The sequence below is a fragment of the Parasteatoda tepidariorum genome, chromosome 5, assembly GCF_043381705.1.
Source record: "Parasteatoda tepidariorum isolate YZ-2023 chromosome 5, CAS_Ptep_4.0, whole genome shotgun sequence".
Classification (NCBI taxonomy): domain Eukaryota; kingdom Metazoa; phylum Arthropoda; class Arachnida; order Araneae; family Theridiidae; genus Parasteatoda; species Parasteatoda tepidariorum.
Window position 1 is genome coordinate 91,278,020 of NC_092208.1, and position 16,493 is coordinate 91,294,512.

The 16,493-nt window shown below is 28.8% G+C and overlaps 1 protein-coding gene across 4 annotated transcripts in view; it reads right to left on the reverse strand.

Moving 5' to 3' along the window:
• Positions 1–4,157: 4,157 nt before the first annotated feature.
• Positions 4,158–16,493, reverse strand: part of LOC107454238 (mediator complex subunit kohtalo) — a 107,044-nt gene continuing 94,708 nt past the window's right edge. For 2 of the 4 annotated variants that reach the window (XM_043044733.2, XM_043044731.2), the window contains 5 exons: positions 16,238–16,373; positions 12,739–13,037; positions 12,260–12,344; positions 8,655–8,847; positions 4,158–6,641 (listed from right to left, as the gene is read on the reverse strand). In XM_043044733.2, the coding sequence (XP_042900667.1) occupies positions 6,299–6,641; positions 8,655–8,847; positions 12,260–12,344; positions 12,739–13,037; positions 16,238–16,373 (1,056 nt within the window). In that variant the 3' untranslated portion in view covers positions 4,158–6,298. Of the gene's footprint in view, positions 6,642–8,654; positions 8,848–12,259; positions 12,345–12,738; positions 13,038–16,237; positions 16,377–16,493 lie in introns of all 4 variants that reach the window. The other 2 variants (XM_043044732.2, XM_043044730.2) reach the window with 1 other exon arrangement.

A 16,493-nucleotide genomic window follows, 5' to 3' on the forward strand; every position in this document is an offset into this window, starting at 1 on the left:
TAATGCATGATTATGCATTACTGAAGACAACTTTCTTTTATTCACCGAACAGACATTCTGCTAGTCTGGTTATGAAAAACAGCATGAAACACCTGTGTTGAAACTCTGAGTTGAAGGTAAAATCTTCCAAACACGGCTGCATTGCAAACAATAATTTACCAAATTAGCACTTATTTGCAGTGATTTAGATCAAAGAAAAATAGTTATTCATCATAGAAATTTCTCTGATTTACAAATCAATTATTGATACATTTTTGAATATGAATGAAAAAAAGAAAAAATTCAAACTATGTACTTTTAAGATTTTGTATTTTAGTGCAAATATAATACCGATAATCTAACAGTTTTTCTTAGTAACTATTAGATTGTTTCTTATAATTAAAAATTACCAAAATATTTATTTTGCTTGCAATTAGAGCATCAGAAAAAAAATCTATAGAAATAAAAGCGAAACCAGTGTCCGATCTACGTCAGACGTTTGAGGATGCTCACTTTCTGAAATTAGAAATCATAAGTTGTTTTGTTCTACATCAGAACAATCCAGTCATTAATCAATTGAAATCTTACTTTCCACGGAGTGTGTTATTGCACTACTAACGCTTTCTATCACAGAAGATTATTTAGGTTAGGTTGTGAGATGATGATGACTTTATAAAAACACAGAGGGAAACAAATTAATAACATAAAGTTCATTTATTCACATATTTAAATAACTATTAAACTTCAGTACTTATTTTTTTTCACATAAGATACGATCATTTCACAGTTTTTTAATGAAAAAATAAAATTAAAAATTTGAAATAAAAATACGTTGTTAAAAGATGAACATCTGAAGAGCAGAGTGCAAGAAAATTTTGGAACATTTTATAAATATGGTTTTAAAAAGACATTTTTTGTACGGATCAGTAGAACTTTGATTATCTGAAGTAATCAGGACCTATTTGGATATTTAGATTGTAGTTAGAAAACAAAGTGTGTGTGGTTGAAAAAGCCAAAGCCTACAAGGTGTTGTTGTGCTTCGGAAGGAGAGGTAACATCGTTTTATGATCTATTTTCATAAATCTATATCATATTCTCATAAACTATAAATTATTTTCAAAGAATAATGGTCAGGGCTGCAAGTTTGTCGCGGGAAAAAAAGACCCCAAATTCGCGGAAAATTTTGAAAATTACACAGATTCTAACTAGAAAAAAATTTATTATATAAATGATGCAAAAGACAAAAATTGCGCAAATAATAAAAAAAGCTTAAAAATACACAACAAAAGCATACCTGCCAACTTTTACGCATTTGGCGTAAAATTTTATTTCTATATTTCAAGTGGTAGTAAAATGTATGCTTTCTATATATTCCTTTCATTTATAAACTTAATTTATAATATTTTTGATCTACCACTGTTTTTAAAATAATTAAGCTTATATACTATTATGCAAAACAGTTGCGGTAATCCGTATAAGTTTGTTCAAAATACAGCGAATGCTTCTGCCTAAAATTGTATTTTAAATTTCAATTTACTACCACTGGGGAAAATAATCCTTGAAAGGATTACAAGTTGGCAGGTATGCAAAAGTATTTCTTTGAATTTCAAGCAATATTAATATTTTTACTTAAATGAACAGAATTTTGGTACAAAGTACTGTACATTGTCAGATTATTCTCATTTATCCTTCGTCTTTCATCACTTACTACATTTTTATACTTAGAAAACGCTCTTTCTGCGTCAACGCCACTTTTGCCAATTTTGGAGCGTTGGGTCTTTAATTTCCAAAACTCGATCAATTTTCCTTCACCAACGCGCAATTCCTTGACCGTTGCTTTGTAAGAAGTAACTGTTGTGAAAACTCAAACATTCTACATTCAAACTACTAGTTACAAGTCCCTACTAATTACTAGTCCCCCCCCTTCATCTAAGAAACTGATCCATATTTAAGAAATCACAAGAAGCCGCCTAGGCCCAGTGCAATAGCATGTATAACAATTTTTCTGTCAAAGATTTGATTTATAACATCTTCCTTCTTTTGTGATTCCAATTTCTTTTGTACTCTTACTGACTTCAGGAAGGTAATTACCCTCCCTAAGTGTAGAAAGACCACCTTAGTTGACAAGATTGTGATTATCTCTAATCTCTGAACTATTTTCACATAATTTTGCTATTGATTCACTCCCCTAAATATCTAATCAATTTTACATGTTCAATTTAAGGTGCAGGAAAGTAAAAAATTCTGTTTAATAAAAATAATAAATAAAAAATGCGAAAAAAAGCAAATTTTAAGCAATATTCGCGCAAGTCAAGACATATTAAGAAATTCGCGGATTTTAGAAAAAAGATGACAATTTCGCAGAAATTCGCACCGCGACAAACCTGCAGCCCTAATAATGGTATATACCATATTTTATATATATATAATAACATATATATTGCTCATAATAGCAGTATTCTTTTTTTTTTAATAAATCATTTGTACGACGCACAATCTAAATCTGAATCGTTAGCAGTTTTCACGAATTTTTAAAAATTATTTATAATTTCTTAAAGTATTCTTTCGATTCCATTCGCACGAAATTTTTTTCCGTCTAGATAAAACATGCTACTTTTCCTCAGAAATAGAAGATGTGATAGTAAAAGGAAACTACATAAGTTTTAATTAAAAAGCAGACGAAGCAACTGAAGTTATAACTTACTACCTAGTTACTACATAACTACTTCAATTGTTTATTACATGACTACATAACTGATCATGCAGCACAAATAGTATTCTTTCAAAATCTTAATGGCTTCTTGTATAGCTGAATTATGACTACATATTACTAAAATTAAAATTTTTTCTTTAAAATTGTTTTTGTTTAACGACGATAAAATGAAACCTGTTAAGTTGATCGCTTTTTTAAGTTGATTTTAATGATCAAGTACCAAACGGGCAGAAATTTTTTTATTATCTCTTTATAAGTTGTCCATTAATCTAAGCTGACCATCAAATTGTTGCCTCACAAGTGGCCACAGTCTTCACTGCATTCTATTTTATATTCTGAAAAAAATAGAGTCAGAATATAAAAGTTCTACTGTATAAAAAAATAATTTATGAATAACTAAGGCTTTTTAAAAATTATTCTCACAAATAACCAAGATAGAGCTTAAAATGTTTTTCGATCATAACAGAGCTGCAGATTTCTCCAAAACAGTTTTAGAATAAGTTTAAGATCATAGAGAATAAACAATTAAAAGTTAATATTTCCACTAAACTCTTCAATTTTAATGTCTCTGTTCAGATTCTTGATATCATAAAAATGATCAGATCGTCAATTAAATTATAGAAGTTAGTATTTTAGAGTCAATAAAATAATAGAAGGTAAATTTGCTTCTGGTTGGGCGTCTAAATACATCATCAAATTTGTAATGTAATCACCTGATCACCATAAATCAAATGTTTATACAATAATCAACCATGATCAGTTGGGTAATTGATTTAATTTTAAATAAAATAAAACTGGTATACTTGTTAACTGTTTAATCTCATGTATATATAATAGATTTTAAAACATACTTAAATTGTTTAGTTAAGTATATAAAAAATGAGAAAATTTACAGTTTTTTTTAAAACATTTCTAAGAAAATAACTATAAAAAAACAGGGATGCAATAAAAAAAAAAGCGTTTGTTCGGTTAATTTAAGTATTTACAAAACACATACACTTCTTATGGAGAAATTATTCCTAACACAAAAAAATTAATATATAAAAACATGGTATACATTACTTTAGAGTTATGTTCAAAGATAATATTTCCATTTAAAATTCTTCATCCCTTCACTTTGTAATACAATATGAACAAAAACAAAAAATAGTTGTTAGGTTACTTACAACATTCTGATGTCTATAATTTTTTTAATGGATTTTTTAAAATAATAAAAGCAAAAATTAAAATTTTTACACCATTTTCGAATGTTTGATAAATAAAGGAGGTAATATGTACACTTTTCAAGAAATAACACTAAAATTAAAAGCTGTCCAAAAGTCATTACCTATGCTAAAATTTTGATTATTTAAATACTTTCTTTTTATGACTTTCGTTATAAATATCGAAAGGAACTAGATTTTAAAAAAAAGTAACTGATACAATCTTTTAAATGCTAGAAATATTAAATTTTAAATTGGTGAAATCGAATCAGATAAATATTTTATTATACAATACTTTCAAGAAACATTTACAAACACACTACATACATGTCCTCATTTAGATTAAAGCTAAATAATATACAAACAAACCTATACATAAAACAAAAATACACAGCTTTGCACATGAATCAAAAGCTCATTAGATGGAATTGCTTCCACACCACTGGAGATTGAGGGGACAATACTTTATTTTTAGTGAAAGTTGGGACCATATTAGTTTAAGAATATAAATGATAATTACATACCTAATATAATGATGGAAGTTTCTTTCACAGAGGAAAAAAACTGTCATAGAAAAAATAGGTTTCTTCCAACCCCAAGTGAAAGAAACTAATTTTCAAAAAGAAATACCAGATATTAAAACAATTTTTTTAAACAGCTCATTGCAATACAGTTTAAAAAATTTTATTAATTTCCAAGCTATTTAATATATACATTTTTAATGAGAAAATACAAATAAAAAACAATTGTAAAGAAAAATAAATTTCTTAAGAAACTAAAATCCTTGAAATCCATCAATATTTTACGTAAATGCTTATTTTATACCAGTAAATACTTGTTTTAAAATTATGTAACTAACTAAAAATATCAAAATAAAATTTAATTAATACTGCAATTTTAACAAATCACATGTTAAACTTATACACTATGACAAATCACACACTGAATTCCTAATTATATAGCATATTAATTTTTAAAGTCAAATACTGTTTTTAAGTATAAATACACAAACAAACACGTGAATATCATGCTATATAGATTTTTAAATTCTATATAAAACTAAAAAAAAATAATATGAAAATAGTTTTTTTTTTAAAGAGTAGATATGAAAAACTTAACCTTCTGGCACTATATTAAATTTAACTTATTTTATAATTAAATGTAAGTTTTTATAATACTATGCAATTGTCATTTTTAGTTTCTTCCATTGGGTTCAATTTCCTTCAGTGTCCTTGAAGAAATAATTTTTTCTGAACCAATCTGTCAATCCTGCATTAAGTTGAATGAGAATATATAGTAGTCTCTCTTTAATGAAATGAATCGTTCCAGTTGAAAAATTTCACAGTTAAGTAAATCCAGCAAAATTTTTAATCTGTGTGGTGACTTTAAAAGTTGATAAGTAAAAAGAGTCTTTTAATTAAATACTAAGTAACACATATTTATTGCATTCATTAATTTTCTAATTGTGTCAATAAAAGGCTAAAAAGTGAACATAATTTATCAGACGTGTTACAGAGAATTGATTGCATAGAAATCTCATTTTAATTGCAATTTTGTTTTAAAAAAAAAGAATAGAAAAGATAAATGCCCAAAAAATTCCTCATTGGGAGAAATTCGCTGTAAGGAGACTTCATTGCGGGGAGGTTCTTCTGAAATTTAATTCTGTTTTCAAACTAAAACTGCTCAGTTAAGTTAACCTTTCATAAAAAAAAGTCCACTATCAATAAATTTGGACAATGAAGAGGTTTTATCGATTCTAAATAGATTTTCCTTCAATTTAATAGCAAATATTGAAATCTTGTTCATCCCAATGAATTATATAAATCATGATGAATAAATTGCTTAAAGTGATAATTGAATATTTTTGCAGATTTTTGTAAACAATAAAAAATTCTTAAAGCAACCAGAAGAATAAAAATAAAAAATTCGTAACTTTTTGCAATGCAAACCATCAAATTTTTTATAAGATTTTACCAAATAACATAAAACATAACAAAAACATAAAACATTTTGGACATAATATTAAAAATTCTTTTCGAATTTCTAAAAGCATTGGGTTTTAATGCATCCGATACCTTATGAAAATAATTAACTTTTATTTATTACAAAATAAAAAAAAAGGTTCAATAACAGGAGAATTATTTAGCTGGGCTAGGCTCTCACAAAGATACAGAAGAGGCAATTGTTTTTTTAATAACATATTTACAAATTTACTGGGCAAATATTTTCCAGAATTTCAACCATAGGAAACAAGGTACAGGCGTAAACATTCTGCTCATCGAGTTGATCAGAAAAAAACAAAAACGAGATTTGAATCATTTACCGGAATTAAATAATAGTCCAACGGTTTTAAGAAGAAGAGTATTCACTCTTTAAGTCTCGAAGAAAAGTCAGCAGTTGAGTTTCAGTACGGTCCCTGAGGATGATAAGGGTGATGCTGTTGTTGCTGTGGATGAGGAGGACCTTGGTTATTGGTATTTATGTGTTGCAAATGAGCAACCAATGCTTGCTGCTGTTGTTGTCGTTGCTGCTGCTGATTCTTTTGTTGCATGGCCATAATTTGCTGCTGATGGCATATCTGCTGCATATGCATCTGGTTGGATGTTCCACCCGCTGACATTGCCTGCGGATTGGATTGCCCACCGTAGGTGTTGCCACTATTTTGAACCATTTGTGACCCAGACAAATGAGGTCCGCCTCCCATTTGGTTGACTGTCACATTAGGAGCTCCCATACTGTATTGTGATCTAAACACAACAGTGGTTTTAAAATATGATTTTTGTTTAAAAATTTATACAAATAACAACTAAAAACTGTAACTTTTAAAGAAAAATGACAAACCTTAACAAAAAAATAAATACTCTTAGCATAATATAGTACAAATTTGATAATTCAAAACAATATTAGAAGTCAAGAATGAGTCAAGTCATTTTCATATCATTTTGTCTTTGTAGAAAAGATAAAAGAGTATGTTTAAAACATTTTATCTGCGAATTTTTCAAATAAATTTCCAAATTTTAGTTGATTTGATTTAAATATACATTAAGCGACAAAACAAAAATGCAATTGAGAAATTTTAAATCTTTATAAAAAAGTAATTAAAAACTTTATTTAAGAAATATATGTGTACAAAAGTGAAAAATGGCAAAAATGAAGAATTGAAACGGAAAATAAGTTTAGCATTAAAATTTTTAATTCTTAAAAAATGAGTCTGTAACAGTTCAACATGCTCAAAGTAAACAAAAAATTTTGAAAAGTAGGAAATAATAAATAGAAAATAAGAAAAAGTGCTAACTATACTTTTGGAAGAGGGTATCCTTTTTTTTAAACACAAAAAACAATATAGTAATTCTGGACTCATAGTGAGCGAAGATTTTTAGCGATTTTTACCATAGCCAAGATTTTTAACTCGTAGCGATTTTCACCATATTTAATTTAAATGAATAGATGCTAGAACAAAAATCGTAATATTTTGTCTTTCGAATCCGTCATTTCAAAATGCACATTTGCATTTCTGAACACACAAAAATCAGGAATATTGAGACAAAAAGCTAAAAATCAAGAATATCAGGATAAAAAGCTGAAAATCAAAACAATAAGGACAAAAATATTCATCAGGAAAATCAGGACAACTATAAACCTTATGCATTTTGAAATACCTCACAATATAGTAGAATAATCAGTTTTAATGATAACCCAGGGGTAGATAAAGAAAATTTGGTCATCAGTATCTAAGAAATGTTACATGTTTTTATTATATATATACACATACACTAATTTAATTAATATACATATATATATATTAATTTAATTAATAAATATATCTATTAATTGAAAAATTTAATATAAATTTTAATTAAAAAAAATCACGCACAATTTAAAGAATTGGAATTTTTACAATTATGATGAAATATAGACTAAAACTGCCAAAACTCAGATTCCCACACAATTGTTATTGACTTCTGGCCTGTAGGTCAGCAATTTCTCGAAAGAGATGGATTAAGAAGGGAGTAATGTAAAGAACGCAAGTAAATAAACTCCCATTTTGAAATTGGGCATTTTATATTTTTTTAAAATTATGTATATTCAAGATATATGTATAATTATGTACATTAATTTTTTTTATTTTTATCAAAATTCTGTTCATAACAGTTACAAGCAAAATTACTTATCATCGGAAGATAATGAGCAAAATTTGGAGCTAATTTTTTTTAATTGAGAGAAAATTCTCTCGCACTCTGCTTAACTATGTGGAATGCATATCCAACATAAAATCTGGATATCCAACATAAAATCTGCTATATTTTTGAACTGTTTAGTTTTATACAGTTCATTTTCTAGTTGCCCAATTGACCCTCCCAGTAAATGATTCTGAAAACAGAAATACATATATGTTTTAACGACGATCGTTAAAAATACAATGCAAGCATCGAAGTTAATACCAGATTTTTATACGTAAATAACAAGGTTCATAATCAGAGAAAAAACGATTAAGTGAATAAATGACTCACAGCAGCATTTTCACTACATATGGTTTGGTCGGCGTGGCAGCACATAAACTGCAATACTGGCACTAACGCTATCTTTCGAAGATTAAGAGAGGTATTTTTGCCATTAGCAGATATTTATCACTAAAAAAAATTTCTTAAAAAAAATACGAAAAAAATTTGAGAAAATACACGTAAATGGGAGATAGTCGCAAGAATACGGCAGCCTTCATTAAAAAACAGGAGACTTGACAGATGTTTTACAATGTATACCTGTTTGGTTGAGGCATGTATTGACTTTGTTGATTTCGTATAGAATTTGGACCCATCATTCCAGAAGCTGTTTGCTGAGCTCCATATGATTGGTTGAAGTTACTTGAAAGCATAGATGAGTTTCTAGACTCCATCATATTTGCATTGGGTGGAATACCTGAGCCACTGTAATTTCCATAGCCTTGAGTCATTCCTATAACACATATAATAATTCATTTTCACAGTCTGCAAAATTATAAACAATGAACGTGGAAGGTATGCATCATGCGCTCCCAGACACAATAAAATTCTAAGTAGAGTTTAAAACTTTCAAAATTTTTTAATTTAAAAACTAAAATTCCAATCTTTTTTAAAGAATTTATAAAGTAAGCGATGAAAATGCTTCTTCTTTTTCTACCCTGCACTGCAGTGTATTGCTGGCTATATTGCCTCAAGCAACTTATTACATTTTAATCAGCAGATGCTATCACTTTCCATTTATTAACACCCTTACGGTTCCCACAGTCCTTCCTTTACAGCCCTTATAGCTTGTGAAAAGTTATTTTTATATTTTTAACTGGGTTTTCATACATTACGGTAATTTTACCAGAATTTTTTTCTCTATGTAAAGATAAGCATGCCAGGAACAGGTATAAAACATTCAAAATAATTGAGCTAATGTGAAACGACATGGGAAATCCTTTGCATTGTTTTCATTGATAAATGGCAGTGACTAAACATAAGTATCTTATAGTAATTTTATAAGATACTATAAGCTACTCATACTATTTATACTTTGCATATATAGCCAATCCATGATTCAATGGAGTCAGATTATGTCTTGGTAGTTTGAAATCTACTCCAATATTCCCAGTGGTTCCAAAGAAGAGTCTATAGATATGATGAACAAACCCGAATGTTCTCATTGTAGGGAACTGCTCACTATTACACATATTTTAACCAAGTGTAACAAATTTAAAACCCAGAGACAACACCATTTTGGTAGCTTTAATCCAATATTGACTTCATTAATTGGGGATAAACCCTGCAATAGCATTTTTAATTATCTGAGGGACATTGATTTTTGCAAATCAATTTAGCTTTAACTTATAGCAGAATGTTTTTTAAGAAACAAGTTATAGGTGCGGTACGGCAAAAAATGGCTTTTGCTCCTGTCAACGCTTAATAAGATATGTTCAATTCTAATAAATAAAGTTAACACCCACGCATGATCTTCTAAAGGATCATGAGTGTGTGGAAGTGGCGTTCATCACGCGCCACGAAAAATAACTGTACATTCTCGTTCTCTCTCTGCACAGAGAATCCCGCTGGTCAACCGCTCCTCTCGTCTGCCTAGGACGCTTTGCTGTTTCTTATATTAAATAAAATTTTTATTTGAATCATATAGTTCACTGCTGCAATCATTTGCAACACACACATAAAATCCTCCTCCAACATTTCTTAATAAACTAACCAAACTAACTGGATTGGATGAAACTATTTCAACTTATAGAGTTTTCATTACCAACACTATAACTTGGTTTTCTTAAGTTGTATCATATTATCTTTACATGGTTCTTTCATCAGGGGTGATTGTGAGCCTAACTCAAAAATCCGGAAAATTTCTTGAGCAAAATCATTAATGACGCATTTCAAAATATAATATCTTTATAAATTGAAATCATTGTTGATATTTTCAAACATGAAATTCTAAATAAATTACATGTAGTATGATTTGAATTACTTTTAGAACTTTTATCTCTAATCACATTTATAACACTACCAGAAAAAAATTTACAAATGAAAGAGATGCTAAGAATAAATTCTAGTTCTATTATTTTAAAACAAAATATACTAGAATTTTTATACATAAATGTGATCGATGATTTCTTGAAACTTGTAGACCTTGGATATCCGGAAACTTCTGGATCGTAGTTAGCAAAAAATCTGGAATTTTTCCGGAGTACAATCACCTCTGTTTTATCGCATTAAAAAATCTGCTTGAGAATTTTCGTTCACACATAAGCAATCTATTTTTTTCCTTGATTTATTCATTGTCCAACATTTGCTTCCATAAAATATTAGTGTTATTAAGGTCTCATATGGTTATAAATTTGTTTCCTTGCTCGAGCATTTCCCTTAAAATAGACCTCAGCCGTGTGGCAGAATTTTTTCGCGCTTTCTGCGACATACCTCTCTAATATTAATATCTTTCTGCAGGATACTTTTAATAATAACAAATATACACGTTACTAATTTAAAGCAACAGATATATATATATACTTACTTTTTGAATAAAATAATATAATTATTTTTCTTTGTTCGAATGTGTAATATTTTTGCATTCTAATATTATGGCCGATATTCGCGCATTTTGTAGGGTGAAAACACATTAATTATTTCCTTTTTCTTATTTTGAATATCATCATCACATTAAAAAAAATAATTTGTTCAGTTCACAAATATTTAAATTGATTGGGCAATTCAGAAATCTTATTTTATTGGTAGCGAATTTGGAGTTTTGTTGGTTGCTGCTATCTTACCTTCATTGACTGTTAAGCCAAGATTTTAAGCGGCAGTCTCAAAGGCATTAAAAAGATTTGATAAAGGCTTCCTTAATTCTTAGACAAAAGAAACTGTTTTTTTTATTAAATTGAAGTCTGAAATTATTTGTTAATTCCTTAAAAAAAGTAAATGTTTTAATTATTAAAAAAATAATTATTCATTCAGATATCTGCATTAAAAAAATTACAGGACTGGAAGTTCAAAATATAAAAATTAAGGACAAAATCGCCTTCAAACTTAAGGATGCTGATTCTCTACTAGGAGCAATTTGTACGATTGGAAGCAATTTGTTTGGAGCAGCATGGATTCGCAGTAATACAATTGGTTATAATTTTAGTAGTTCCTGCACTTAAGTGAAAAAAAACTCAGATTTTAAGTTCAAAAATTTCACTTTTGGTTTTCTATTAACAAAAAGAGGAGAGAAAATAGTCTAAATGTGGAAAATTGTTACATAGTAGGATTCTCTCGTGAAAAACTGTAGAGCATGGTATAGTTATTAGGGAGAAATAGAGAGATAAGAATTTATATATTTCTCCTACATCGAATGCTTTTGTGCCATCAAATCAAGGGTAATTGTCTCTAATAATGGAAGCAGATTAATATCGCACTTGACGCGCTACGAAGACTTTTTCCTTTGTTTTATTTACTTTGTTTCATGGCATATAACATAATTTTGGAATTTAAAATTTCTTCAATTCTTTTTTAGATAAATAATATTTATTCTTCCTGTTCCCTTATACAAAAATTTGGAAAATCCCAAAAATTTCAAGAAATTTAAGGACACTTTCTTTTTTTAAAAGAGAAATTAAGGAATTTAAGACAACTTTGAGCATTGAATTAATAAAAACTTTTATGAATAATAAAACACAAAGAAATAATAATCCAATTTCACTGCTAATAGAGATTTCAATATATAATTTTAAAGAGTTAATAAAAAACTAGGTTATAAGAATTTTATCTCAGATTTTAAAAAATTAAGAACCAAAAGTGAAAAACGAGCACTTCTTTAATGATCTTAAAAACAACTTAACGAATTAATAGCCTTGAGAGAAAATAATTACCTTGAGGTGGTAAATGATGTAATGCAGCAGTTTGTGCTGAACTTCCCTGCATACCATGCGGATACATAGGACCACCAGGACCACTCTGAAATAATCCATTGAATTAATATAATAAAAGCTTAAAAATTATTAACACAATTATTTTTTATATAATGGAAATATAGAACTGATTTAGAACATAAGATTATAAATGAAGGGATGGAAGGTAGAATTTAAAGGTACAAAAGTGAACTAAAAACTACTCAAACCATAAATTATATTTAAGATGACGAAAAACAAATAGCATTATAACTAAGTGAGATGAAACACAACAAAAGGAAGAATCATTGTGTCTCATAATAAGTTTTTAAAAATAAATATTGATGCTGATGAGCAATGGTAAGAAAGCTATATACCAAGAAAATGTTTAACATGTTCAAAATAATTTAAAAAAATTTAAGATAAATAAAATAAAGATAACAAAAGAAGGAAGGTCTTACAGGCATTCTTTGAGGTTGAAGTTGCTGTCGCATCAACATTTGCCTTTTCTGCATCATTTCCATAGAGAAACCAGCAGGAGGATTAGATCCTGGATGGTTGACAGGCATAGGACCTCCACTTCCTGTGATATGACTCCCACTCATAGCTCCAGGCATTGCACCACCACCTCCAGCATTTTGATGCTGATTGCTTGCACCAGGTCCAGGCAGAAACTGAGTGGAGGGATGGCGTGCACGTAGCATTGAGCTCAAAGCTTGCTTAGATTGAGAAATAGGTCGCTCAAACCTTGGACCACCAGCTATGATGAAAAATTTTATTAAATTAGTTGGTTCTTTTTTCTTAAAAAAAAAATTCAATAAAAAATATTTTTTATCATATAAAATGCAAGGAAATGTCAAAATGAACGGTTTTAAATTCAGAGAAAAAATAATGCTACAAGTAGCATCATGTTTTTCAAGGTTTCTACTAATTTTAGAAATAAAGTTCCCTAACTTTTCCAGGAAAATTTCAACATATTTCCAACGTAAATTTTTGCTATACACTGTAATATTTTATTAAAAGTATTTTTTTATTTAATAAGCAATTGAACTTACTTTTTGATAGAAAATAACTATATTACATAATTTAAAATAACAAGTACCATTCATAATATTCAAATATATTAATTATAGATATAGGCAATATTTTGCATAAAAGCTTGTAAAAATAGATACTTAAAGAGAATTTAAAATATAATTTTTAAAAACATAGTATTATTGAACTATAGTATTAAGAACAGTTACTTGAAAAAGTTGAAACAAAACATTAATTAACAGAGTAATTTTCAAAAAGTACAAATTTATATTCTTATATCATAAGCCTAAAAAAATTTAATAATGATGCTACAGAATTTTTTACAATAAACATAAACGTGAAACTTATTTACTTGTAACCTCATCAGCTACTTAATTGCTATATAGATATATTTCATTCTAGGCAGGGTAAACAGGGCGCTGCACCCTGCTGCCCTTTTAGTCAAAAGAATCCACCCTGTTGCCCCCCCTGAAGTAAATTAATGCCCTGATATAATAGACCCCATAACCTTATTGCCCTTTCTTTCCTCAACCCTTCTTTGTTTTCTCCCCAAACTCTACTATGGATTTCTTAAACTTTTGTTACTTTCAACTCTTTTTATTTAGNAAAGGGTATGGAGTCTATTACATCAGGGGCAACAGGGTGGATTCTTTTGACTAAAGGGGCAGCAGGGTGCTGCGCCCTGTTTACCCTGCCTAGAATAAGCTCTGATATATATGCACACAAAAATTTGACAAAAAAGTGCAATTTTTAAACTTGTAAACCATGTGATTATAAATCCCGAATATTAATTTTAAAATTGCATGAATATATAAATATGAATCACATGCATGATTTTAAATTAAGAGAATATGAATCCCGAAATGAGGCTTTCAAATCACGTGAACATGAAACTCTATATCGAATTTAAAAAATGCGAAAATACAAATCATGATGCGTAATTTTTGGATCACGTAAATACGAATCCCGATGCGTAATTTTTAAATAGCGTGAATACGAATCCCACTGTCTAATTTTTAAAGCACGTATAAATAGAAAAATTGATGTTTGATATCACAACCGCAAAAAAGAATCACGACATTGGATTTTAAGCTCGCCTGAATACGAATCGCTACAAAGGGTTTTAAAAGTGCGTAATTACAAATCGCGATATTGGATTTTTAAATCTCGTAAATAAGAATCACAATACACGACATTTAAATCGCCTGATTAAAAATCGCAACGTTCAACTTTTATGACAGGTAAATACGAAAATCAATGTTTGAGGGAGGAATGAGGACTTCAATACTTTCCCTGAGCGGAAAATTTAATTCCTCATAAAATATTTTAACTTGTGCACAAAAAAAAATTTCAGCAGAAATTAGCGGGAAAAATTGAAAAATCTGAAAAAAAGCGGAAATCCGCTAATCCGCGGAAGAATCACATCCCTGTAGTTTAAAGCAAGATTTTTTCCAGGTTTTGGCAAAAAATTGCATTAATCCCTGACAATAAGGGTTTAACAAACCCTGGTTTATGAAATCAATAAAAGTGATTTTCTACCCATTTTTCCAATGTTAGATATTAGTTGCTGCTGCTGTTTAAATTTTGAAATTTATTCTGTCACAACTTTCGTGGAAAATTAACATTACAGGGAGCAGAAAAAAAAAAAAAAAAACGAGGCAAAATTTTTTTAATGTAACTTTATTATAATAAATAAATTTACAAAATATAAAAATAATAATAAGATCACACTTTTACTAATAAATAAATTTAATTCAAATTGGGTGCCTTTTGCAGCAATGCAGAAGCACAAAAGCTTATTTAAACATTCAGCAATGGGACAAAAGTCTCCTGCCTTTAATCAAAACTTTTGTGTACAGAGTGAACGAACGATTTTACGCTTCCATTTTACGTATGGAAAATACGAGGATTCTCTTGTGAAAAACATTAGAGTATGATATAGAGATGAGGAGGTAGTAGAGAATAGGAAATAACTTTTTATATATTTCTCCTACATCAAATTTTTTTATGCCATCAAATCAAGGGTAATTGTCTCTAACATTGGAAGTAGATTAATATATTTCAACGTGCAACGAAGACTTTGTCCTTCATTTTATTTACTTTATTTCATGGCATATAACATAATTTTAGAATTTGAAATTTCTTCAATTCTTTTCTAGATAAATAATATTTTTCCTCCCTGTTAACTTCAACAAAAATATGGAATAATCAAAAACATTTCAGGAGATTTTTTGAAATGTTTAATAATCAACGACATTTAAGGACACATTCTATTTTTTTTTCTTTTTTAAAGAAGATTAAGAAAGTATGTAAGTCCTTTGAGCCCTAAATATGTAAACTAAAGGATATATTTTATAATTAAAGTGGTGAACAAAAAGAAATGAATACACAAATTAAAAAGAGATAAGGTAACTTCTATATTATGCCAGCTAACGGTCCTGCAAATTCAACTGTTTGACATTAAACTTATAATTTCAAGTATATTATGGTAAAACGATGACTGAATAAATTTCATTCTTCACGTTAAATATGATTTAAAAAAAATTTGGGGAGGGGGGAGCACAGCTACTAATTTGATTTATGAACTTGGGGTTCTGCCGACAGATGCTTGGTCATTTAGGGTTCCGTAGCCAATTGGGAACCGCTGAATCGGAAACCCTGCATGAAAGTACTGTCCCAATTTGCTAAAAAAATTTTGAAAGATAAAAACATAATGTTTAGTATCACAATGCGAAATCTTGATCTTGCACAAAATAAAAAAAAAACTAGTTTACAGAGATAATTTAAAATAATAAAAAAAAGGAAGATAATGATAAAAAAGTGAAAAATCACAGATCCGAGGAAGAATTTTGCTAGAATAAAGTTCCATAATTACTTTTTCATAACAACTAAAAAACAAGTATTACAAGAATTTAAATATATTACCAGGTGGCAGTGGCTGTTGAGGTGAATAATAAGGAGGTTGTTGCATGGAAGGTTGTTGTCCATACCACGGCTGAGGTGGTCCTTGTTGGTACATCATCGGATCATTGAAACTCATACCCGGTCGAATACCGTGAGCCTGCTAACATACATGCAAAGATCAATTTAATTCTTTAGTAAAAAAAATTTTATAAGGAAAATTAAAGTATTATAGAATGAGATTTGTACAGTTTAAATTTCTTCCCGAAAAATTCTAAAG